At 34.9% G+C, this 26057-nt stretch overlaps 1 protein-coding gene across 1 annotated transcript in view; it reads right to left on the bottom strand.

The window, feature by feature from the left end:
- Positions 1–26057, bottom strand: part of LOC150105345 (dnaJ homolog subfamily C member 11) — a 245794-nt gene that overhangs the window by 145230 nt on the left and 74507 nt on the right. The window contains exon 6 of the mRNA XM_090393933.1: positions 2220–2394. Coding sequence (XP_090250059.1) covers positions 2220–2394 — 175 coding nt within the window. The remainder of the gene's footprint in view (positions 1–2219; positions 2395–26057) is intronic.

Below are 26057 nucleotides of genomic sequence, written 5' to 3'. Positions count from 1 at the left end.
TCCTGAGCTGCTTCTTTTATTTTTTGCTAAAGGAACAATGTTATCTGCAAAATGTAAGTGATCGAGATTTTTTTTTTTCATTGATGCTAATTCCACAGCTTTTCCAATGACATATTCTTAAAGACTTCTAATATAGCAGAAAACAATCTGAGTGATTTAGAATCTCCTTGCTTTACTCCTCTCCGAATACAATTCCTTTCCCTGATACATTTTGTTGGGACGGCTTGTTTTAAATTGTTTATTATTTCTGCCCTGATATAGAATGAAAGACTTTTGCAAAATCTACAAACATTAAATATGCAGGAAAATTATATTCACTTGCTTTTCTAATATTTGGTTATAATAAATTTAGTTTAATCCTTTATCCAAGTGTGAGCAAACAAAGTTTGCACCTGAAAATATCTTCAGGACTGGGTAAGGTAATACAACACCGGGCAACTCGTAGCAAAGGTGGACCAAGCTAACATCACTCGTATCTCAATATCTCCCATAATGCAAAACACATCTCCTTGCAGATATGTATAATGTTATGCATTAAAGGAAGGGACACTACCCAGACTAGTTTTGACCTTTATTGGGGTCTCTTCAGAGCAAGCCAGGCCAAGAAGTGGAGATACCAGGCAGAAGCAATGGCGAGGTCATATTTACCTATAGGAGTTGCCAAAAGGTGTGCCACCATTTTATTAAATTACTCTGGATTTAGAGCAAGATATTGAAAGTTTATTTTTCACTTGGTTGGACTATAATTAATTTAGTTTAATCCTTTATCCTAGTGTGAGCAAACAAAGTTTGTGCCTGAAAATATCTTCAGGATTGGGGTAAGGTAGTACAACACCGGGCAACTCGTAGCGGTGGGCCAAGCATCCCTTAATGCATAACATTATAGATATCCGCAAGGAAATGTGTTTTGCATTATGGGAGATACTGAGATAGGAGTGATGTTAGCTTGGTCCACCTTTGCTACGAGTTGCCTGGTGTTGTACTACCTTACCCCAGTCCTGAAGATATTTTCAGGTGCAAACTTTGTTTGCTCACACTTGGATAATTCTCATCCCACTGTTTCATTCAACTTCTGTTTTTGCAAACAGCCTTTATCACATCATTTTCTCCAAAAACTCCAACAAGTAACCCTTCAAGCAATACATCACCAGGTTTCTTCATTCTTCTTAACAACTTATCCAAATAGTATATGATCTTGTGTTATTAGTTTGTGACATCTTGTATAGGGCTGAGAAATACACACAATAAACACACACATATATGCACAAAAGTGCTCAGAGCTGTTTTCAGCTTAGGTAAAAGTTTTCTTTTGTTTCAAATTTTTTGTTAACTTTAATCAATCCAAATGATTTAATCAAAACCAAAATGGGATGATCTGGGTAATTTTGGAATAGATCATAAATATTATTAAATTTCATCCTGCTAGACCAGAATTGCCACTACTTAATCCTCCATCTAAGCACACTAATGCCATCTACCAGTCACCAGTAGTATTTTTTGTCTGTAAATTGTGTTTCTCTGATTGAATGCCTGTATCTGTGTGGAAAAATTTGAGTTTTTTGGGAGGGGAAAAAACCTGCCATTCTCTGTATGGAATTGGCTAACTCACCTTTTATTTGAAAAGCACATATAAAGATCCTCCTCAATCACAATGAGAATCAATCTCAGATCTTTTCCAATCAAGGAGTGCAAACTAGGACTTAAATATAAGATGCAATGGGTACTCAAATAAATAAATATATAAAATATTTTTTATGCGACTCCAAGAATGAGTTGTAAACCCATAGTATATTAGAGCCATGGATTATTATTATTATTATTTTGTTTTTTTTTTATATCTTTTTATTTAATTTTTATTTATGTAATTTTTACATAATCTGGAAACCCTGCTCTAGAGACCAAACAAGAAACTTTTTTTAACTTCAGACCTCCAATAAGCAAAGCAACGGCATCACAGAGGGCAATTTTATCATACACCTTTAGGTGTATGATGAAATCACATATCCAAACACACAGCAGAATGTGAACCTGCAGCCTGTTAGTTGAAGAGTGAGTATGCTATTCCCTCAAGTCAACCAAATCCTGCAAATTATATGCTAATACATTTATATCACCATACTATTCTTATGACTTCTTTACTTCCTAAGTGTAAAATTTAAAAAAAGAAACATTTTTTAAGTTATATTTAGTCATGTCATGATGTACCTATGGAAACGAACCTCAGTCCATGTTTTAGCTGATACTACATGATGCAAAGAACATCCTATCGATCCATTACCAGTGCCATTTTGTGCTGCAAGACTTCCATTTAGGGTGAGTGTATCATTCATGCTTAAAGGTGCATCTATGGACTGAGAAATTGCCATATTGCTGATTTCTATATGGGGTGGAAAGCTATGAAAAGAAACAATAAAACTCAATAGTAATTAAGAAAAATTGTTTTGTTCTGCATACATATATATAATAGTCAACCTTTGCTATAGCAAATGCCATTAGTGAATTTACTTGCTCATAACGAACTGCTGCAAAAGAATTTAAACGTGGTCATTATCACAGCTACTCCTGTCATTATGAGTTCATACAGTATGTGTAGAACATAATATACGTTTATATACAGGAAATAAAGTTTTAAGTTTGTGTGTGTGTATACCAACTGAGCCTATGTAGCGTAGCTGGTATAGACGAAGCTCTTTGGTCAGAAAGATCTCGGTTCAATTCCCATCCTTGATGCAAGGAACCTTTATCTGGTCTCTTTTGACTAAGGATGAGTTAGCCAGTCTCATACTGGGGTGGAGGGGTTTTTCCCCTGGTAACTCAGGTTTTTCTTCCCTCAAAACAGGCAAACCGGCCCCGTGAACACACATATCTACAGACGTGTGTTCACAGGCCAGTAACCACGTTATCCACGTATTACATTAGGAAACCCAAGTATACTTGGAAGGCCATGGGCGCTTAAGTGCCTGTTAGAGCCACTGATAGATAGATAAATATATTCGATCTTATATCTATTTCCAGTGTAATGTGTCCCACTTCATGTCTTGTAGATTGGATATCATTTGAATATGCAGAAGAGAGTACATGACTGAATAGAGCTGAGGCACATTGCATACTATTTTCTGCATATCCAAATGAAAATCAATCTATGTAGTGAAACGTACTGAAGAACTTACACTGATATTATCATGAGAGAAAAACAAAGCAAAAATCCACAGAAATTATACTCAATACTAACCATCTGAATATAAACCTAAGCTATCATTTATCTAACTACTATTCAACTATGATTCAGTTGTGGTGTAAACGAAACAAATATGCTCAACAAAATTCCATAGCTTCAAAACAATGGCAACCATTTTTACAGTAATAATAGTCACCAATTTTTAATGTTTTCTGTATCTTTGCATCTCTTTGTTTCTGTATATTTGCACCTGATGAAGACTTAAGAGAAGGATGAAACTAATTGTGCCATTAAATTAATAAGAATAGCCTTATAAATTTCTTTCCATGTGTTACAGCCCAGAAAGCCTGTATCAACATACTTAATCTCTCTCTATCTATATATACAAGGGTGGTCTGACAAGTTCTCAGCCTAACAATGAAAAAACAAAGTTATAATTTCAAAATTATATTTATTTTTCAACATAATCACCCTTAAGACTAATACATTTATTCCAGCGATGCTCCAGCACCATTATCCCATCCCTGTAGTGGGTCTCAGTAAGAGCTGCAATCACCTCTTGATTCGAAGAAAAATGCTGACCAGTGAGAAAGAGTTTTAGGAAAAGATAGAAGTCAGAGGGAGCTAAATCTGGGGAATAAGGTGAATGTTCCAACAGTTCATAGTGCAGATTACTTAATTTTCCCACTGCCAAAACACCCTTGTGAGCAGGTGCATTGTCCTGATGAAAGATGATTTTTTCCTTCTACAAAACAGGTCTTTTCTCATGAATTTTTTTGCCTAGTCCGGTTAAAAGATTGGGATAATATTCCCCAGTTATTGTTTTACCCTTTTCAAGATAATTATTATAATAAACAAAATGCCTTTAGCATCCCAAAACACCAATGCCATGACCTTTCCTGCTGATTGAATCGACTTTGTCTTCTTTGGCACTGAACAACTGGCTTCTGTCCACTGTTTTGACTGCTGTTTGGATTCTGGTGTGTAACGGTAAATCCAAATCTCATCCATAGTAATAAATCAATGCACAAAATCAGTTTTATTCTTGTTAAAACACTCCAAGCACTGTCCAGGGATTTTCATGCAAGTGTGTTTTTGATATACTGTGAGCAAGCGCGGCATCCATCTTGCACAAAGCTTTTTCATTTGCAATTCTTCATGCAAAATATATCCTACATGTTTTTTTGAAATGCCTATAGTCTCAACAATTTCACGCACTTTGACTCACTGGTCATCCCATACCATATCGTTCACTTGATCAATGATTTCTGGTGTTGTTACACTTTTTGGACGTCCTTCACATGGATCATCTTCAAGGCTGGTACGGCCAATGTTTAAACTCGGCAGCCCATTTCTTAATTGTCAAAAATGAAGGAGAAGAGTGCCCACAAACTTTTATGAACTTCTAATGAATTTCTTTTTGCGTTAAGCCTTCTTTTACAAAAAATTTTATAACCGCACAATACTCAATTTTATCCATTTCAAGGGATACAGACAACAGTTTTGCTTCAGATAGCTGTATAAAACAAACTACTTGATAGAATGACTTGCAATTTCACATGAATGCTTATGACAGATGTACCAACTTAGGGGGGAAAAATTCTTGCCAATAGTGTTGCCATCTATGGTCGAGGCCGAGAACTTTTCAGACCACCCTCCTGTATATATGTGTGTGTGTGTGTATATATATATATATATATTAAATAAATCCCATCTTTATCATTAAATTCCTGATATGTAAACCATCAAAGGGTGTACAGAACAATTATGATAGCACTACATGAAAAGTTACATCATTACAAACTTCCAATCAACAATTTTCTCCCATGTTAATCTGTTATCTGTCAAGATTCCAATATTACCAGATCTTATATTTCTGCTTTTAAGGCACTTTTTACTGTATCAATCCATCTCTACATCTTGGTCATACTCTGGATTTTTTCCCTGCCAACCTGTAAAAGAACAGTTGTTTTGCTGATCCTTCCTTTCCTATTCTGTTTAAATGACCATACCACCTGAGATTAGCTCTACTAACACATTCCTGAATACAAACAATGGCAAGTTCTTTCCTAATATCCTCCTTTTTAATGTGATACTGCCATTGATGTGATCACCCCACTAATCTTTCTCAGAACTCTCATATCAGAAGTCTCCAGTCTTTGATCAGGTGTTTTATTTCTAACGCAGCTCTCAGATCCATAAGTTAAAATGGTTTAAACACTGTCTTGTATACAGCTAATTTAGTGTTTTCACTAATTTCTTTCTTATTAGATATAAATATATTCTGCTGACTTCCTACCATACCAGCTTTACTGATTCTGTTGTCTACTGACATATTTAATTAACCATCTTCACTAAAAATTGTTCCTAAATAGCTGAAATGTTTATTTGTTTTTATAGGTTCACCAATCAGGACACAGCTGATGTTTTCATCTATTTTCATTGTCTCTCTTTTTATAGCTGATTTTCAGCACACACACACACACACACATATATATATATATATATAAAAGCTGAAGATGGGGAGGTGAGAGTAAAATATCTGAATTCCTCAGATATATTTATGTGGTTTTGTTAACAGACAAAATATTTTATGTATTCTATTACTTTTATCTATCTGAAAAAATAAAATGTTGACAGTGGCTTGTGACAGCAAATGCTTCCAAGTTTAAAATGCCTTATCAAAAACTCATCAATTATCATTCTTTTTGATATGTATCCTCACAGAGTATACAGAATATACTATAAGAGTAATAACTGATAGTTTCTGATAAGGCATTTTTAACTTGGAAGCATTTGCTGTCACAAGTTGCTGCTGCTATCAAGATTTAATTTTTTCAGATAGATCATCATCATCAAATTCCTGATATATACCCTCAAGGGGTGTACAGGATATGATAGTACTACATGAAAAATTTACATCATTACTAACTTGCTATCTACAATTTTTCTCCAAATCAGTCTGTTAAATGTCAAGACTCCAATATTATCAACTCTTATATTTCTGTCTTCCAAGGCACTTTTTACTGTATCAATCAACCTATATCTTGGTTTGCCTCTGAGTCTTTTTTTTTTCCTGCCAACCTGGAAGAGAACACTTGTTTTGCTAATCTTTCCTCTCCCATACTGCTTAAGTGACCATACTACCTGAGATTAGCACTACTAATGCACTCCTGGATGCTGACAATAAAGTTCTTTCCTAATATCCTCGTTTTTATAATATTGCCATTGATGCCATCTGTTCATGCCCCTAATCTTTCTCAGGACTCATATCTGCAGTCTCTAGTCTTTGGTCAAGTGTTTTATTTCACATTAAGTGCAAATTGGTTTGAACACTATCTTGTATACAGCTAATTTATCTCTTATTCATATAAATTTATTCAGTTGAATTCCTATCATACCAGCTTTGTTGATTCCATTGTCTATTTCCATATTTAACTTACCATCTTCACTAAAAATCGTGCCTAAGTAGCCGAAATGTTTTACTTGTTCTATAGGTTCTCCATTCGCAATGCAGTTTAATATTTTCAGTGTTTCTATCTATTTTCATTGTCTTTGCCTATTTAATGCTGACCTTCATACCATATCTATTAACAGTTATTCAATTTAGTCAGGGAATCTTGCAGACTTGTAGCAGATTTATTTAGAAGTATAACATAATCCGCATAAAGCAAAGAACTGAGATTTTGATATCAGATTTAATACCACTTTCCTTCATAATGTGCTTCATATAGATAATAAATAAGAGAAGGGATAATGTATCCTTGTCTGACACCAGATTTAACATTAAACCATCTTCCTGTAGTTCCTTCAATTCTAACTGCTGACTTACAACTCAAATAAAGAGTAAGTATTACTTGATATATGCCCCATTAACACCATATAACTGTAGCGTTTGGAATAGCTTCTCTCTTGGCACCTTGTCATATGCCTTTTTCAGATCTGCAAAACTTAAATAAAGATCCTTGTTATATTCCCATGATTTCTCATCTATCTGTCGTAAAGTGAAAATCTGATCCTGCACCCTCTATTTGGCCTGAATCCAGCATGTTCTTCACCAAGCTTCTCTTCCACAATCCTTCTCAACTGTTTCTCAAGTATACTTGCATATATCTTACTAGGAACACTCAGTAATGAAATGCCTCTATAATTCTCACATTCAGTTTTATTTCCTTTTTTATATATGGGTACTATGAGAGCTCTGCTCCAATCAGCTGGAATTCATCCTTCTGTCCAGGCCTTCTGAACTATGCAGTGCAGTCACTGTACAACTTTTATACCTCCATACTTGAGCATTTATCATCTACTCCTGCTGCCTTTCCATATTTCAGGCTTTTGATGGCTTTTTCTACTTCAAGTATGGATATGTATTCCTGACTGCATGCCTGGTCAGTGTTTTTTAACACTGTGCTGTCATCACTGCTTGTTTCATTTAGCAGTTTTGCAAAGTAATTACTTCATACTTCAAGGATATCTTTTTCTCCTGTTTTTATGTCACTTTTATCATCTCTAATTCCTTTTACAGCACCCATTCCTCCATTTCTGAGTTTCTTCAACAACCTCCAGAATATCTTGTCACCTTCTTGATATTTCTTGTGGAAAGGCTTAGACGTTGGTTATAGATTCTTACTGAATAGCTTAAGGAAATTACATCGTACAATAGAATATACATTAACATAAATTTTAGTACACTTCCAATATTTTGGCAACGTCACATTGCCATTATCACAGGAACTTAAATACAAGACACATGCATGCAAGCACAACACACAGTAAATGAGGAATGAATATATGTATATTCTATTGTACGTTGTAATTTCCTTAAGCTATTTAGTAACAATTATTGATATTTATTTTCTATATTCTTGGCAAAATCCCCCATCTTTTCTTTAGCAAGTTTTACACAGTGTTTAGCTTTCTTACATTTGTCTCTGTATTCTCTAAGAGCACAAGCTAACTTATTTGCCAGGAACTTTTGATATGCTTTCTTCTTTTCTTTCACTGCCTCTTTAACTTCCTGTATCCACCATGGAGTTCTGATTTTTCTATCCTTGCACACAACCTCGCCACATGCCTCTGCTGAATCAGTCAGTGTTTTCTTCAGGGCTTGCCACTGAATCTCCAAGTTTGGTTCATGTTCTCAAACTCTTTCGTTTTTTCTTGAATAATATTTGTGTATTTTAGTCTACAGTTCACATTTGAGAGCTGCTCAACTTTTATTCTCTTTAAAACTTTCTTACATGTTATTCTTTCAATATGAAATTCAATTTTATCCTGCTCAAGACTAAATGGTGATCACTTCCAATTTCAAATCCTCTGTACACTCTGGTGTCCTGCATCAGTGGGAAAACATCACTATCAACAATAACATAGTCAATGAGACGTTTCTTATTCCTTGCCCCTTCTCTCCATGTGAATTTGTGCACATTTTTATTTTGGAACATTAGGAGTATAATACTATCTGTCTAAAATAAGGAATTGAGTTGAACATCACTGATTTAGATATCAGGTCCTATAAAGATGAATAATGGTAGAAATAGTGTACACGTTTCTCTTAACAGATTTTACACCCATCCATCATTCAAGTAAAATCTAATTTTTCATGTAAACAAAATGCACATAACCACCATGAAAATGGCACTACTGGTGCTCGATGAGACTTAAGTTTAGCAGAATGAATCACTCAGTCTGTTAGTATGCTTGGCCAAGTGTGCCAAGCATACTAACAACCAGGTGATAGGTTCAGGGTTCAAATTTCTAGTGTCATGGATGGTTGTGAAAGATGTAAGGTTGCCAATAATTATTGTCAACCAACGAGAGGTCAAATCCCTGCTTATCAGAAGCTTCAAGTACTTGGGAAAAAAGAAAAAAAAAGACAAATTATCTAACCCTTAACCCATCCATGGTACTATTATATTATAGGTTTATAATATTTTTTACAATTCAAAAAAAAAAAAATAAAATAATAATAATTCAAAACTTCAACTCTAATATTCTGTCTTACTATATCATGGAAATTGTCTGTCAGAATATAATGGTACACAGGACTTGAAAAAATATTCTCACCTGTGGCAAGTAGATTTTGCTAGCTAGCAAGTAGATGCAGACCGGACAATATAAATATTTTTTATTAATAAAAGACCAGAAGAATTTCTATGCTTTTGTATTTGTTACAAATAATTTTTGAGACAAAAGCTATTGTAAAAAATTATATTTTCCAAAATATCAATGTTGTTTTTACTGTTCTCCCTATTCTTATTATTAGATTTCCTTCCTGGACTGGTTCTTGCACAAAGGAAATGATCTTTAAACAATGATACAGTACCACTAATCATTTATGAAACTCCTAATTGACTTATTAGGATATATTGCTAAAAAAAATGAGAAAGAGGATGGTCTTGATTGAGTACATTTTTCAGTATTTTGCATAATTTGTCAAACCCTAATAGTACATATATCGATAAATTCAAATGGTCATACATGATGAATGCTCACATTTACAATTTAGTGTTGCCACTAAATGGGCAGAAAATGCGCTATCACCTTAATTCTAGCAGATTCACACCCACTGTACACTACTTTTTGATGCCTGTCTGTCAACATCTGCTTATCCAAATCAAGTTTATATTCCAAACTCATATTTTGCAGTTTATGCAACAGCGTTTCATGTGGTATCAAATGCCCTACAAAGATCCAACGGTATTATAGTGTATCCATTCCCTTTATTTCTTTAGAATTCATATATTATAAAATATAAGCAAATTGCTAAAGCATGAACTCATTTTACCCATGTTGTTGCTTGCAGAGTATAGCTTGTCTGTCTAGCCATTTGATTTGTCTACAAGTTCTTATCAATTCCAAAATTTTCACCACCTCACCAGAGATACTGATGGGTTGGTAGGTAGACTCATCAGTTTTTGCACCACCCTTGTGTAATGGAACAATCATACATTCTTTCCATTTCTGTGGTATCTTTCCTGAGATGAGATTCGAGTTATACAAAAGGCCTAGCCAATTTAGCTGAACATGCCTTTAGCATACATGCTGAACAATATGCTGATATGATCTGTCCCTATTGCCAAATTCTTATCCAGGTTAAGCAACAGCTCTTCAACCTCATCTCATGCACTTCTAACTTTTCATCCAATGCAGTAGTAGCACTGTGCACCATATTACATACAACTGGTTGATATATCTTAGTAAAATATATCAACAAGTAAAAATGGAAGTTCACTTACTAAAGTGAACTTCCATTAAATGAACAATCTCATTAGGTTCTCACACTACATCACCATATGCATTCAGCAAATTTATTCTTCCACATTCATTCTTTCTTTTACTTGCAACATAATGATAAAACTCTTTCAGATTGCCTTTAGCCTGCATAGAGAATTTCTTTCCATACTCGAATTTAGCTTTAGGCACAATACTCATTACTTTTTTCATGGTGTGAAAGGCAGGTCATGCCTTAGTAATTTACTAACTTTTTATAATGGAGTATCAGCTGAGTTGGATAAAGGAAATGGCTAATGGCTACAAAATGATTTCGCTGGATTATGCAAAGCCATTTGACAGAATACCACACGGAACTCTATTATGCAAATTAAAATAAATGGGGGATGAATATGACGCTGGTTAAGTGGATAAGAGGGTGGCTGCTGGACATATATCAAAAAAGTAGTATATGGAGGGGAAGAATTGAGGTGAAAACAGGTGACTAATGGTGTGCCACATGGTTCACGTTGGGACATTTGTTTAATTTGTACATAAATGATATAGGAAATAACCTGAAAGGAAATATTTATTGTACTCCAGGAAACTGATGAAGCTAGAGATTTAGGGGTGATGGTAGAAGAGAGTTAAAGTTTAGAGGACATATTACTAAGGCTGCTAAGGTAGCCCATAAGATTTCTTGGATATTGAAGAACGCATTAACCAGTAGAGTAAGGAAGTTGTTATTCCTCTTTATAAGATCTTGATATGCCCACATCTGTATTACTGTACTTAAGTCTGGTCTCCTGAGTTTCATGGGGGAAGAGGAAGCAATGGAGAGGATTCAGAGGCAAGTGACCAAGATGGTGAGTAACCTGTAGAATGTTCCCTATGAGGACAGATTAAAGGTATGTGGATAGTAGAAGTTGGATGATAGAAGAAAAAGAGGGAATATGATAGAAACATTTAAGTTGCTTAGAGGGTTTTATAGGATAGTTGAAGGAGAAATGTTCGAGCACTTGGCTAGAGAGACTAGAACAAGGGGTCAGCCCTGGAAGTTGGATAAAGGGGTGATTAGTAGGGGTGTGAGGACTAGATTTTTTTCTTGGAGAGTTGTCAATAAGTGGAATGGGTTGCCACATTCAGTTGTGAGTGCTTTGTCTGTTAATGGTTTCAAGGAGAGGTATGACATTGTGTGAATAGACTGGGTCATCCACAATGAGTGTTCAGATGACATGGAGGTATCTGTATATTAATAGAAATAATCTTCTGTTCTCGTGTCATTTTTATCATCTTTGATTCCTTTGACAGCACTCTTTTCTCCATTTCTAAATTTTTTCTATGAAATACAAAACATTTTACCACCCTCCTGATATCTTCCATTCTCACCAGTCTCTCCATGATTTTTATTAATCTACTTTTGTATACTGCTTGTTTTCTGAAATTTTTCTCTATATTCTCTCAGATCACATGTTGACTTATTTGCAAGGAACTTTTGATACACTTGTTTTATGTGACTGCCTCTTTAATTTCTTCATTCCACTATTGAGTTCTGATTTTTCTATTTTTTCTATCCTGGTACATCACTTCACCACATGCTTCTTTCGCTAAATCAAATAATGCTTTCTTCAGTCTGACATTGAATTTCCAAGGTTTGGTTGTTGTTTTCAAACTCAATTTTTTTTTTGAATAACTTCTGTATATTTGAGTTTCCAGGAAATTCCTTTAAAGTTGTCCAACTTTGGTTCTTTTCATAACTTTCTTACAAACTTTTCTTATTAATATATATATACGATATCCAATTTCATCATGCTCAAAACTAAATGGCAATCATTTCGTATTTCAATTTTTCTGCAATAATGATCAATGAGAGTTGTTTTTGTGTCACTTCTCCATGTAAATTTGTGCACATCTTTATGTTGATAAGTGTTAGTAATGACTAATCCATATCCTGAAGAGAAATAGAAAAGCATACTTTTTTTTTCTGTATTAATCCCATATGTGAAAAGTTAAAAGATCTATAAGCACATCAGTGCCATATGTGGGGTGCAGATGAGGACTGAGATAGAATTTTTTTTTTTTTTTTTTTTTTTGAAAATTGCAGGTTGTAGTTGTTTGGAATACTTCATGAGAAACGTTGTTCCAGAGGACAGAGGCAGAAGGAATAAAAGCAAGAGAGGAGAAGCAGCCTTTGCAAACTTTGAAGAGGATGCTGACCAGCTGTTGCTCTTGTATGAACAGATCCAAGAGAAAGGAGAGGAATGATGGTTGCCAGTTCAGTAGAGCAGTGATGGAAGTACCTGAAGGATAGACACAGTGCTGGAATATTGCATCTATTAGGTAGAAGATGAAGTTAGTCTCTATGGAAGGGATCACATTTATGAGTCAAACTGCTTTCCACTGGAGGGTGGCAAGAATTTTTTTAGGAGATTTCAGGTGCATCACCCCAAACATGTGGGCATTAGTTGCTGGGTAGGTGCAAAACAGCATCATGAGAAGATGTAGAAAGTTTTTTTCCACTTAGTGTGGTGGATGGTGGGAGGGGTTTCTTAGGAGTGTTTAGTATTTAAGAAACCCCTCCCACCATCCACCCAGAGAACTACAACAAAACAGTCACCATCCCTTACATTAAAGGTACATCCGAAAAGATCTCAAGAATTCTCAATAAACATAAACTACGCACTATATTCAGACCATGTAGCAAATTAGCCACCCTCATCCGCTCACCCAAGGACAGCATTCCTCCTTTATCACATCCAGGAGTCTACCAAGTACCCTGCTCATGCAATCAAGCCTACTACGGTCAAACAGGAAGAACTGTGAACATCCGCATCAGCGAACATAAAAGATATGTCCGGAATTATCATTATGGGAAGTTGGGCCTAGCAGACCATGCTCTGGATACCCCTGCACACAGGATCAACTGGAAAAAACACAAAAGTACTACACAGAAACCCGTATAAATCTGAGAGATTGTTCTTAGAGGCGACAGAAGCCCTAAAACACACTCCAAATCTCAACAAATATGGCTGTATTAACTTGCCGAAGATCTGGGAGACAGTCATATTAAGAAAAAACTAGCACTTTTCTAGGACTCTAGTAATATATGATAGCTTTTTTTTTTTTTTTTTTTTCAGATAGAGGGCGCCAAAATCAGGACTCTAGTCTTTGTGTTGCTGCTACAATTTTGTTTAAGTACACCATGTTGTTTTAGTCTCGCGTATTGTGACAAACAGTGTTTTTGTGCTTTGAAGATGCTGGTTATAACAGCAGCGAAATATCAGCATCAAGTTAATAAATTAATTATTTACTTAGTTTTTGTGTTCTATTATACCGTTAAAATAATAAACAACATGTTCGACGAACATATAAGCCTGTCCACACGTTTAAGAAATAATCTCTATATACAGGATTAAATAAATAAAAATCCTATATTTAAACAATGTCACACCCGGTAGGATTAATATTATGATAATATCCTCTATATAAAAAATCTCAAAATTTTTACAATGGTGCAGTCGACACGATTGGTTATGACTTAACTTTATTTTTAGAATCCAGAAAGTAAATCTCGACTCAAGTAAAATGGCTACAGGAGATAGTAATTCTAATGGTGAAATTTCTTTAGTTAAAGATGCGGAATTTTTTAGGTTAATTAATCCAACTTTAGTAATACCTTCTTTCTCAGGAGATAGTAGTGAAAGTGTAGAAACATTTTTTAAATATGCAGAAAAAATTAGAGATTTAGGAAAATGGTCAGGTTTTCATTTATTAATTATACTTTATAATAAATTATTGGGCAAAGCCAAAACATTCTTAAACACATCTCCTTTACTGAGAGACACTGACAGTTATGCAACATCAGAATTTCCAAGTATAAGAGAATTAGGGCTTAACATTTGGAAAATTTATCAGCTCATTCAAAGTAACAGGGAGTCTGTTTCAGAATACTATCAGACTTTGGATCATTGCTCATAAATTTAATGTTTCATCTGAAGAGAAATCCTCTTTAGAATAGTTGCTGTTTAATCAATTTAGGCTTGGCCTTAGAGATAATTTGAAAGAAACAGCATACAAGAAAAAGGTTAAAAATCTTGAACAGTGTTTTGAAATTGTTAAGGAAAAGGAAAAGAGACTTAGAGATATATTTCATTCTGCAAATAATAAACAGGTAAATTCTTTTCAGTATAATAAAATTCATTCTCCTGACAGTGGCTACAGAAGAAGTGAAAGAAGGAAAGTTTAAAAAATTGAAAAGTGCTAAGAAAAGGAAACAGTCTAAGGAAACCTGTGTGAATTCACTGAAAATATTCCAGAATCTGATTACAAGATGCGATTACATGATTTGGGAAAATTAGAGGAACTGAAAACATTTCTTAGTGAAGAAATAGAAAGACAACAGACACCAACAGTAAAAGGACAGGAACTTCTGTTTAAGATATCTGATTTAACAATATCCAAGAATCTTACAGATAATCAATCATTATCTTGTAAAACTTATATGGGCATATATTATATAGATACACTCAGAAAAAAAAAAAAAATTGTATTTCTTTTTTTTTTTTAAAAAAAAAGGTATTGATAGGAATGAAAGATCTCAAAGGAGATATATTCCAAAATACTTTAGATGCAAAAAAATGAAAGAGGAATCAATGAGAACAGGAATCAATAGGAGATTCAGTGGCAAACTCTGAAGAAAAATGCAAGGATAAAAAAATCAGAACTCCCTGGTGGACACAGGAAGTTAAAGAGGCAGTGAAGGAAAAGAAGAAAGCATATCAAAAGTTCCTGTCAAATAAGTCAGCTTGTGCTCTTAGAGAATATAGAGACAAATGCAAGAATGCTAAACACTGTGTAAAACTAGCTAAACAAAAGTCATGGGAAAAATTTGGCAAGAATATAGAAAATAAATATCAAGAAGGTGGCAAAATATTCTGGAGGTTGCTGAAGAAGCTTAGGAACGGAAGAAAGAGTGCTGTAAAAGCAGTTAGAGATGATAAAGGTGACATGAAAACGGTAGAAAAAGATATCCTTGAAGTATGGAGTAATTACTTTGAAAAACTGCTAAATGAAACAAGCAGTGATGACAGCACAGTGGTAAAAAACACTGACCAGGCATGCAGTCAGGAATACATATCCATACTTGAAGTAGAAAAAGCCATCAAAGGCTTGAAATGTGGAAAGGCAGCAGGAGTAGATGATATTCGACCAGAAATGCTGAAGTATGGTGGTATAAAGGTCTTACAGTGGCTGCACTGCATAGTTCAGAAAGATTGGACAGAGGAACGAATTCCCGATGATTGCAGTAGAGCTCTCATAGTACCCATATATAAAAAGGGAAATAAAACTGAATGTGAGAATTACACAGGTATTTCCCTACTGAGTGTTCCTGGCAAGATCTATGCAAGTATACTTGAGAAACGGTTGAGAAGAATTGTGGAAGAAAAGCTTGGTGAAGAACAAGCTGGATTCAGGCCAAATAGAGGCTGTCAGGATCAGATCTTCACTTTACGATAAATAGTCGAGAATGCATGGGAATATAACAAAGATCTGTATTTAAGTTTTGTTGATTTGGAAAAGGCATATGACAAGGTGCCAAGAGAGAAGCTATTCAATACACTGCAGTTATATGGTGTCAATGGGGCATTATATCAAGGAATACTTAGTCTTTATTTAAGGTGTAAGTCAGCAGTTAGAATTGAAGGAAGTACAGGAAGATGGTTTAATGTTAAATCTGGTCTGAGACAAGGATGTACATTATCCCCTCTGTTATTCATTATCTATATGGATCACATTATGAAGGAAAGTGGTATTAAACATGATATCAAAATTGGAGATGTTAATGTCAGCTCTTTGCTTTATGCGGATGATGTTATACTTCTAAATAAATCCGCTACAAGTCTGCAAGATTCTCTGACTAAATTGAATAGCTGTTGCAATAGATATGGTATGAAGGTCAGTAATAAAAAGACAAAGACAATGAAAATAGGCAGAATCATTGAAAATGTCAACTGTGTTGTGAATGGAGAACCTGTGGAACAAGTAAAACATTTCAGCTACTTAGGCACGATTTTTGCTGAAGATGGTAAATTAAATATAGAAATAGACAACAGAATCAGCAAAGCTGGTATGGTAGGAAGTCAATTGAATAAATTCATATGGAATAAGAGAAAAATTAGTCGGAACACTAAATTAGCTGTATACAAGACAGTGTTCAAACCAGTTTTAACTTATGGATCTGAGAGCTGGGTCAGAAATAAAACACTTGTCCAAAGACTAGAGACCACAGATATGAGAGTCCTGAGAAAGATTATAGGTGTGAACAGATGGCATCAATGGCAATATCATATTAAAAACGAGGATATTAGCAAAGAACTTGACATTGTCAGCATCCAGGAATGTGTTAGCAGAGCTAATCTCAGGTGGTATGGTCACTTAAATAGAATGGGTGAGGAAAGATTAGCAAAACAAGTGTTCTCTGCCAGGTTGACAGCAAAACGACCCAGAGGAAGACCAAGATATAGGTGGATTGATACGGTACAAAGTGCCTTAGACGATAGAAATATAAGATCTGATAATGTTGGAGTCTTGACAAGTAACAGACTGATTTGGAGGAAAATTGTAGATAGGAAGTTAGTAATGATGTATTTTTTTTTTTCCATGTAGTATACTATCATATCCTGTACACCCCTTGAGGGTACATGGCAGGAATTTGATGATGATGATACTTTAGATGCAGAAAACTGGGTCATTTTGCTAAAGACTGTTATGTTACTGATAAATCTTGTTTTCAACATAAGAAATCAGAGAATAAAGAAAAATCTGGGAATACTGTATATTATCGCGTATAATGCGAAAAATGTATGGTAAAAAATACTACTTAAAGTTAGGGGTTCGCATTATATGTGGATCTTAAAAAAATATAACATCTCATTAGCCTTGCGCACACAATATATACTACTACTCAATGCCTATGCAACCAAATCTACTTGACCCACTCGCATTCGGCGACCGAGCGCACATCGTATCTGCACATAAAGCAGTAATGTAAGTAGTGCTAATATCCCGCCTCCTTGGCAGGATATTAGCACAGTTAGGTATATCAGTTTAAACGCAGTTCATTTTAAATATTATTCATTAAACAAACCTAGCCTGAAAATGAGCCAACAGAAACATAAGCATTCATCTTTTGAAGCAGGATTTAAATTGCATGTCATGCAGTTTGCAGAAGAGCATAATAAGTATTGCTTTGAGAGAATTTGGTGTAGCAGAGAGTAATATTAGACTTTGGCATAAACAAAAAGACAGTTTTGAATAAACCCCCAAAACGAAACTTGTCCGTCATGGAGATGTAGCATCCTTTCCAGAACTCGAAGAAGAGCTAAATGAATGTATTTTGACGCAACGACAAGATGACATTATAGTAACAAGAAATGCAATTCGTTTTCCAACTCTACAACTCAAGAATGATAATAGCAGAGAGTAATATTAGACTTTGGCATAAACAAAAAGACAGTTTTGAATAAACCCCCAAAACGAAACTTGTCCGTCATGGAGATGTAGCATCCTTTCCAGAACTCGAAGAAGAGCTAAATGAATGTATTTTGATGCAACGACAAGATGACATTATAGTAACAAGAAATGCAATTCGTTTTCGAACTCTACAACTCAAGAATGATAAATTCAAGGACACACCAGGTATTTCATCTTTTCTTGCTTCGTCTGGGTGGTGCAACAGATTTATGGAACACAACACATTAACATTAAGACACTGAACAAAAATTGTGCAGAAGTTACCAAAGCAGCTTGAAGGAAAAGTGGAGTCCTTCCATAAATTTATCATAAAATTACGGAAGTGTCACGGATATGAACTTTCCCAAATTGGCAACATGGATGAGATGCCCATGTACTTTGATATGCCTGGGAATCGAACAGTAAACTCAGTTGGTGTAAAGGGTGTCCTCATGAAAACAATGGAACATGAAAAAATGCATTTTACCGTTGTTCTAGTATGCATGGCAGACGGAACCAAATTAAAGCCGACAGTGATATTTAAAAGGAAGAAATTTCCAAACCATATGAAATATCCACAAGGTGTTATTGTTCGTGCCAATCAGAAAGGTTAGATCTATGAAGAAGGTGTACAATTGTGGCTGGACAATTGTACACCTTCTTCTGCACAATTTATGTTCCATACTTGATTAAATGTTCTGAAAATTCCCACCCTTTGTCATCTTCACCGAACCAGATAACATCCATTCTTTCCATTTTTCACGTAAGTGATCTTTAAACGGCTTATTCAAGCTGACATCAAGCGGCTGCAAAACGGAAGTTAGACCACCTGGTATGACTGCTAGGTCTGTACGTAGCTCACGTGCTTTCTCTTTGCTTGCCTCTGTTAAATGTGCCCGTTCATATCCCAGACTGGCATGCTTTGTTGACTTAACAAGCTACCTGGACTTGGATATGTTCTGGGCGCGTTTAACGGATGCAAGCAAAGAGAAAGCACATGAGCTACATACAGACCTAGCAGTCATACCAGGTGGTCTAACTTCTGTTTTGCAGCCATTTGATGCCGGCTTGAATAAGCCGTTTAATGATCACTTAAGTGAAAAATGGAGAGAATGGATGCCATCTGGTTTGGTGAAGATGACAAAGGGTGGGAATTTTCAGAAGCCTGAGATCACCCTAGTCACCAGCTGGGTTAAAGAAGCTTGGGATTTGATACCATCTAAAATTATTCAACGCTCATTTCTTAAATGTGGAATAAGTAATTCAATGGATGGATCCAAAGGTGATGTCATATACGAAAGCGAGGATGACGCACAACAAAATGAAGAGCATGCTGACGATGACGACAACTGCTCCACTGATGATGCAATGCCTACAGATGAATTTATAAATGAAATGTTTGATGACTCAAAAGATGAAGAAGAATTTGAAGAATTTAAAGAATTTTGACATTTTGTTTTAAAATAAATATTTCTTTCATTAATACATATTGTTCTATTTATAATATTATGGAACAAGATTAGCCGATCGCATTATACGTGAACATGGCATTTTAGGCCTAGTTTTCCAACAACATTTCTAGTTTGCATTATACGCAAAAATATATATTAATCTGGGAAAAACTAGTAAAGGTCGAAACTAGTCTGGGTAGTAGCCCTTCCCTTAATGCATAACATTATACATATCCGCAAGTAGATGTGCTTTGCATTATGGAAGATACTGAGATAGGAGTGATGTTAGCTTGGTCCACCTTTGCTACGAGTTGCCAGTGTTGTACTACCTTACCCCAGTCCTGAAGATATTTTCAGGTGCAAACTTTGTTTGCTCACACTTGGATAAAGGATTAAACTAAATTTATTATAGTCTAACCAAGTAAAAAATAAACTTTCAACATCTTTCTCTAAATCCAGAGTAATTTAATGAAGGTGGCACACCTTTTGGCAACTCCTATAGGTAAAGATGACCTCACCACTGCTTCTGTCTGGTATCTCCACTTCTGGGCCTGGCTCCTGGTGAAGATACCTCAAAAAAGGTTGAAACTAGTCTGGGTAGTGGGCCTTTCCTTAATGCATAACATTATACATATCCGCAAGTAGATGTGTTTTGCATTATGGGAGATACTGAGATAGGAGTGATGTTAGCTTGGTCCACCTTTGCTACGAGCCCAGTGTTGTACTACCTTACCCTAGTCCTGAAGATATTTTCAGGTGCAATATCTTGGACAAAGGATTAAACTAAATCCATTAAACAAAATCACACTTGGATAAAGGATTAAACTAAATTTATTATAGTCTAACCAAGTGAAAAATAAACTTTCAATATCCTCAGGTATGAGACCACAACTCCACTTAGAAGAGTCCTGTGAGGTGGCTTGAATAAGTCTCATGTTTGTTCTTCTAGATTATCAACCCTTAGCCAACCTGAAGTATTAGCACTAATTGTATTATAGGTTAATACCTTTTGTAAGTGAAATTTACATAAAATAACTCTCAAAGCACATATGTTAGCCTTAATTATCACTTCTGTGAATATCACCATCAATGCACTTTTCAATATGCATATTGAATATAATATAAGATGGTTCAGATGCTGTAAGATGGCACTTCCATTATGGACTTATTATTTCTTCGTTACCAACTGATTGGCAGAACATTTAAATTGCTTTCAAGTCTCAAAAAGAACTAAAATGGCAGTTAACGGTTGAAGACAAGGTTTCAGTAAGGATACATAAAGATATAATTAACATTCATATCTGGAATGTTCAAGGAATGTAAGATGGCACTCCCATTAGGGACTTATTATTTCTTGGTTACCAACTGATTGGTAGAACATTTAAATTGCTTTCAAGTCTCAAAAAGAACTAAAATGGCAGCTAAAGGTTGAAGACAAGGTTTTCAGTAAGGACACAAAGATATAATTAACATTCGTATCTGGAATGTTCAAGGCTCCAATGCTGAACAACTAGATGAACTCTTAAATAAAAACATAAAAATTGCTAAGCTTAAAACTAATTAATAATTATATGCAATTTTATATTAGTGTCAGCAATAATGAGTGAGCAAAAGCACTTATGGTACAGTACACAGAACCGTAGAAAAGAAAGTAGTTACTTATATTTATGGAGTGAAAGAATAATACAAATCAGGAATAAATTACAATGAGGATATCTGGTTTTCACTGGAATATGTGAGCTCATGGAGTATATGCACCAAAAAAAAGTAAATAATTATATTTGGTGGTGATGAGAGACTTAGCAAGAAATCTTCCTGTTATAATAAGAATTCACAATGGTTGGGAAAAATGGTGCTTATAACAAATGTTCTTTACAATCAATTTTGCATTCCCAAGTAGTAGCATCCGAAACAGTAAAACAGAAAACAATCCTTTGTGATGAATGACTGAAATATTACTTGAGCAATTTGGGATCAACAAATAAATAGAGTAAAATGGAATGAACAGCCCAAAGTTGTTCCTTGTTGGGAATCTAAACAGCAGAGTATGAAATGATTGTCAGACATACAGAAATATTTTGGGAAAATTTGGAGAAAAGAGCAAAGCTAATAATAATGGCAAATACTTGTTGGATTTCTGCTCAGGACATGGACTGGTTATTACTAAAACAATGTTCCAACATAAAAATGTGCACAAATTCACATGGAGAGAAGATGCAAGGAATAAGAAAAGTCTCGTGGACTATGTTATTGTTGATAGTGATATTTTCTCACTTGTTCAGGACATCAGAGTGTAGAGGGGATTTGAAATTGAAAGTGATCACCATTTAGTCTTGAGCAGGATAAAATTGAATGAAAAGAAAAACATGTAACAAAGTTTTAAAGCGAATAAAAGTTGAGCAGCTCTCAGATGCAAACTGTAAACTGAAATACTCAAACATTATTCAAGAAAAAATTTAATAATTTGAAAACAGGAGCCAAACCTTGGAGATTCGGTGGAAAGCCACGAAGAAAACATTGGTTGATTGATTCAGCCAGAGAGGCATGTGGCGAGGTTGTCTGCAAGGATAGAAAAATCAGAACTCTGTGGTGGACACATGAAGTAAAAGAGGCAGTGAAAGGAAAAGAATAAAGTATATTAAAAGTTTCTGGCAAATAAGTCAGCTTGTGCTCTTAGAGAATACAGAGCACAAGCTGACTTATTTGCCAGGCCTGAATCCGGAGACAAATGTAAGAAAGATAAACACTGTGTAAAACTTGCTAAACAAAAGTCATGGGGGGACTTTGGCAAGAATATAGAAAATAAATATCAAGAAGGTGACAAGATATTCTGGAGGTTGTTGAAGAAGTTCAGAAATGGAGGAAAGAGTGCTGTTAAAGGAATTAGAGATGATGAAGGTGACATGAAAACAGGAGAAAAAGATATCCTTGAAGTGTGGAGTAATTACTTTGAAAAACTGCTAAATGAAACAAGCAGTAATGACAGCACAGTGTTAAAAAACACTGACCAGGCATGCAATCAGGAATACATATTCATACTTGAAGTAGAAAAAAAGCCATCAAAAACCTTAAATGTGGAAAGCCAGCAAGAGTATATGATATTCGACCAGAAATGCTCAAGTATGGAGGTTAAAAGTCTTACAGTGGCTGTACTGCATAGTTCAGAAGGCCTGGACAGAGGGACGAATTTCAGATGATTGGAGTAGAGCTCTCATAGTACCTATATATAAAAAGGGAAATAGGATAAATGTAAGAATTAGAGATATTTCCCTACTGAGTGTTCTTGGTAAGATTTATGCAAGTATTCTTGAGAAACGGAAGAAACAGTGTAAGGGATGCTTAGTGAACAAGCTGGATTCAGGCCAAATCAGGATCAGATTTTCACTTTATGACAAATAGTGGGAATATAACAAAGATCTGTATTTAAAATGCTAAAGTTATATGGTGTCAATGGGGCATTATATCAAGCAATACTTAGTCTTTATTTGAGTTGTAAGTCAGCGGTTAGAACTGAAGTAAAGGAAGATTGTCTGATGTTATATCTGGTGTCAGACAATGACGTACATTATCCCCCTCTGTTGTTCATTACCTATATGGATCACATTATGAAGGAAAGTAGTATTAAACCTGATATCAAAATTGGAGATGTTAATCTCAGTTCTTCACTTTATGCAGATGATGTTATACTTTTAAATAAATCTAGTACAAATCTGCAAGATTCCCTGACTAAACTGAATAACTGTTATAATAAATTTGGTATGAAAATCAGCAATAAAAAGAAAAATACAATGAAGATAGGCAGAAACACTGAAAATATCAAATACTTCCTGACTGGAGAACCTATAGAACAAGTAAAATGTTTCAACTACTTAGGCTTAATTTTTAGTGAAGATGGTAAATTAAATATGGAAACAGATAACAGAATCAACAAAGCCAGTATGGTAGGAAGTCAACTGAATAAATTTATATAGGATAAGAGAGAAATCAGTCAAAACACTAAAGTAGCTAAAGTATACAAGACAGCGTTCAAACAATTTTAACTTATTGATCTGAGAGCAGAATTAGAAATAAAACATCTGACCAAAGACTAGAGACCACAGATGTGAGAGTCCTGAGAGAGATTAGAGGGCATGAACAGATGGTATCGATGGCGATATCGTATTAAAAACAAGGATATTAGGAAAGAACTTGACATTGTTAGCATCCAGGAATCTGTTAGCAGAGCTAATTTCAGGTGGTATAGTCACTTAAACAGAATGGGAGAGGAGAGATTAGCAAAACAAGTGTTTTCGGACAGGTGTTTTCGGAAAAAGACTCAGAGGAAGACCAAGATATAGGTGAACTGATACAGTAAACATTGCTTTAGAAGACAGAAATATAAGATCCAATAATGTTGGAGCCTTGACAGATGACAGTTTGATTCGGAGGAAAATTGTTGATAGAAAGTTAGTAATGATATAAGTTCTTCATGTAGTACTGACATAATATCCTGTACACCTTGAGAGTACACGTCAGAAATTTGATGATGATGATGTTTGTAGAAACTATGAAAGTTTCATAAATTTGACCAGAGAGTTTACAAGAATACAATCCTCAGCATCAGAGTTGCCTTAGCTTGCACTACTTAAAAGAATATTACAACTGCCCAAGTTACACCTTTTATTAGTGCATTTGATAAATATTTCCCTGGCCTGACAACTGTTTCATGCTGGTTGGTTCCCTTCAGAGACCAGACAGAAACCTTGAGAGCAAAAACTCTCATTCAATACTAAACAAATCTGATGTCAAAGAAATGCATTTTACGTAAATCAACTCTTGATTGGTGTATACAAGTAATTACTAAAGAAAGAGCCATACAGCTTCATTTTGACAATGTAAATTCCATAGAAAAAAATGTGGATATTAAAGATTCAACATTATTTCATAGTTTTTACAAACATTCTACTTTGTTGGTTCTTTAATATCCACTATTTCTATGTAATTTATATCACAGAAAAGAAGCAGTATGGCTCTTTCTTTAGTAATTATTTGTTATTCTTGTTTAAATTTAAAAGCATTGAGACGATGTTTTATATGTGCACTTACTATTCTATGATCACATTTAGTTCTACGCTATTGTAACCTCTGCAATTTTTCCATTGATGAAAATATGATCAATTTGTGATCTTCTTCCATTTGGATGTTCCAAGTCCAATTGCCTTGTTCAGTCAACTGAACAAGGCAATATGCTCTGTAGATTGACTTAAGAGCATTACATAGTTCAGCTAGAAGATATCTATTTTCATTTGTTGTACTGTGGTATATGAAAGGCCATATACTTTTTGTGATTTGGGAAACATCTGATCCTATTTGTGCATTGAAATCTCTATCTATGATGTAGAGATTGTATGTTGAGATAGAGTAAAGGAAGTCTGAGAGTTAATTGTAGAAAGCATTCTTAAAGTTTCAATTTGAAGTCTCAGAGGGTGCATAGATACAACTTATTGCTTTTGGATTGGAGTTTAAAGTTATGGCCATTATTCTCTCAGAGACTTTGGAAACAGATGAGATGTGATTATAGATCCTTTTGTTGTCTAGGATTCTGATTCCTCCATTAATGGATTTGTTTGCTGATGTATAGATGAAAGTTCATTTTTTACAATTTGATGCAACTTCATTCCATTCAAAGTTTGTTCTCTATCTGTGTTCATGACTTATTTTTCACGGTATTAACAACACCACAAACACTTTTATCAACAAAGATGTTTTATTAACACTTATATTTCGCTGATTTTTAACTCAGCATAATCAGAGCATGACACACTTGTAAATGCGACAGTGAGTGAGTGAAACAATATAATTGCAAAAGACAAAAGATCTAAAGTCCTATTTTTGGCGCCCTCTAACGAAAAAAATAAAAAATAAAAAACTTTCATTCGAGGGCACCAAAAAAAAAAAAAAATAGGACTTTAGATCTTTTGTCTTTTGCAATTATATTGTTTCACTCACTCACTATCGTATTTACAAGTGTGTTATGCTCTGATGATGCTGAGTTGAAAATCAGCGAAATATAAGCGTTAATAAAACATCTTTGTTGATAAAAGTGTTTGTGGTGTTGTTAATACCGTGAAAAATAAGTCATGAATAACCATCAACACCTAAGCTTATCTGTTAGACTCTATCTGTGTTCTTGAATGCAGACTGCATCAAGGTTTGTTGGCTATGCTCCGCTGTAAAGTTTGTGAAATTTTGCACATTTCAAGAGGGTATGCACTTTCTAAGTGGATATAATGAGTGAGTTTCTCCAGAGTTGATGTTTGAGTGCCTATCTCTTCCTGCTTTAGCTTATGGACTTCCTTGAAGGTTTTCACAGACAGGCTTCATAACATCTCTTTGGGAAAAAAAGGAATGGAGGTTGCACCATGAGATTTTTCTCTATCTTTTATTCTTTCCATAATCGGCAAAAAATCCACATATCAGGTGATTGAGCCTAACATGTGCTTCATCAGCCACATTAGCCTATTGGAAGTATGTTAAACCTAAAAGAAGAATAGCAAATAAATATCACTGGAATGACTTAACTCTTCCTACCATACAAACTCAGTATAAAGAAGCATCACACAACAAATTAACAGAAGGTCTAATGCCTGAAGAACCATTCCAGAGCTTCACTCACACTGCACAATTCATCCATGATGTAGCAACAAAAACTATGATCACCAAGA

Source organism: Typopeltis vanoorti, chromosome 6, assembly GCF_054136105.1.
Source record: "Typopeltis vanoorti isolate ZY-2024b chromosome 6, IOZ_Tvanoo_1.0, whole genome shotgun sequence".
Lineage (NCBI taxonomy): Eukaryota > Metazoa > Arthropoda > Arachnida > Uropygi > Thelyphonidae > Typopeltis > Typopeltis vanoorti.
The sequence above is the reverse complement of the archived record's forward strand: the minus strand, read 5'-3'. Positions and strand labels throughout refer to the sequence as shown.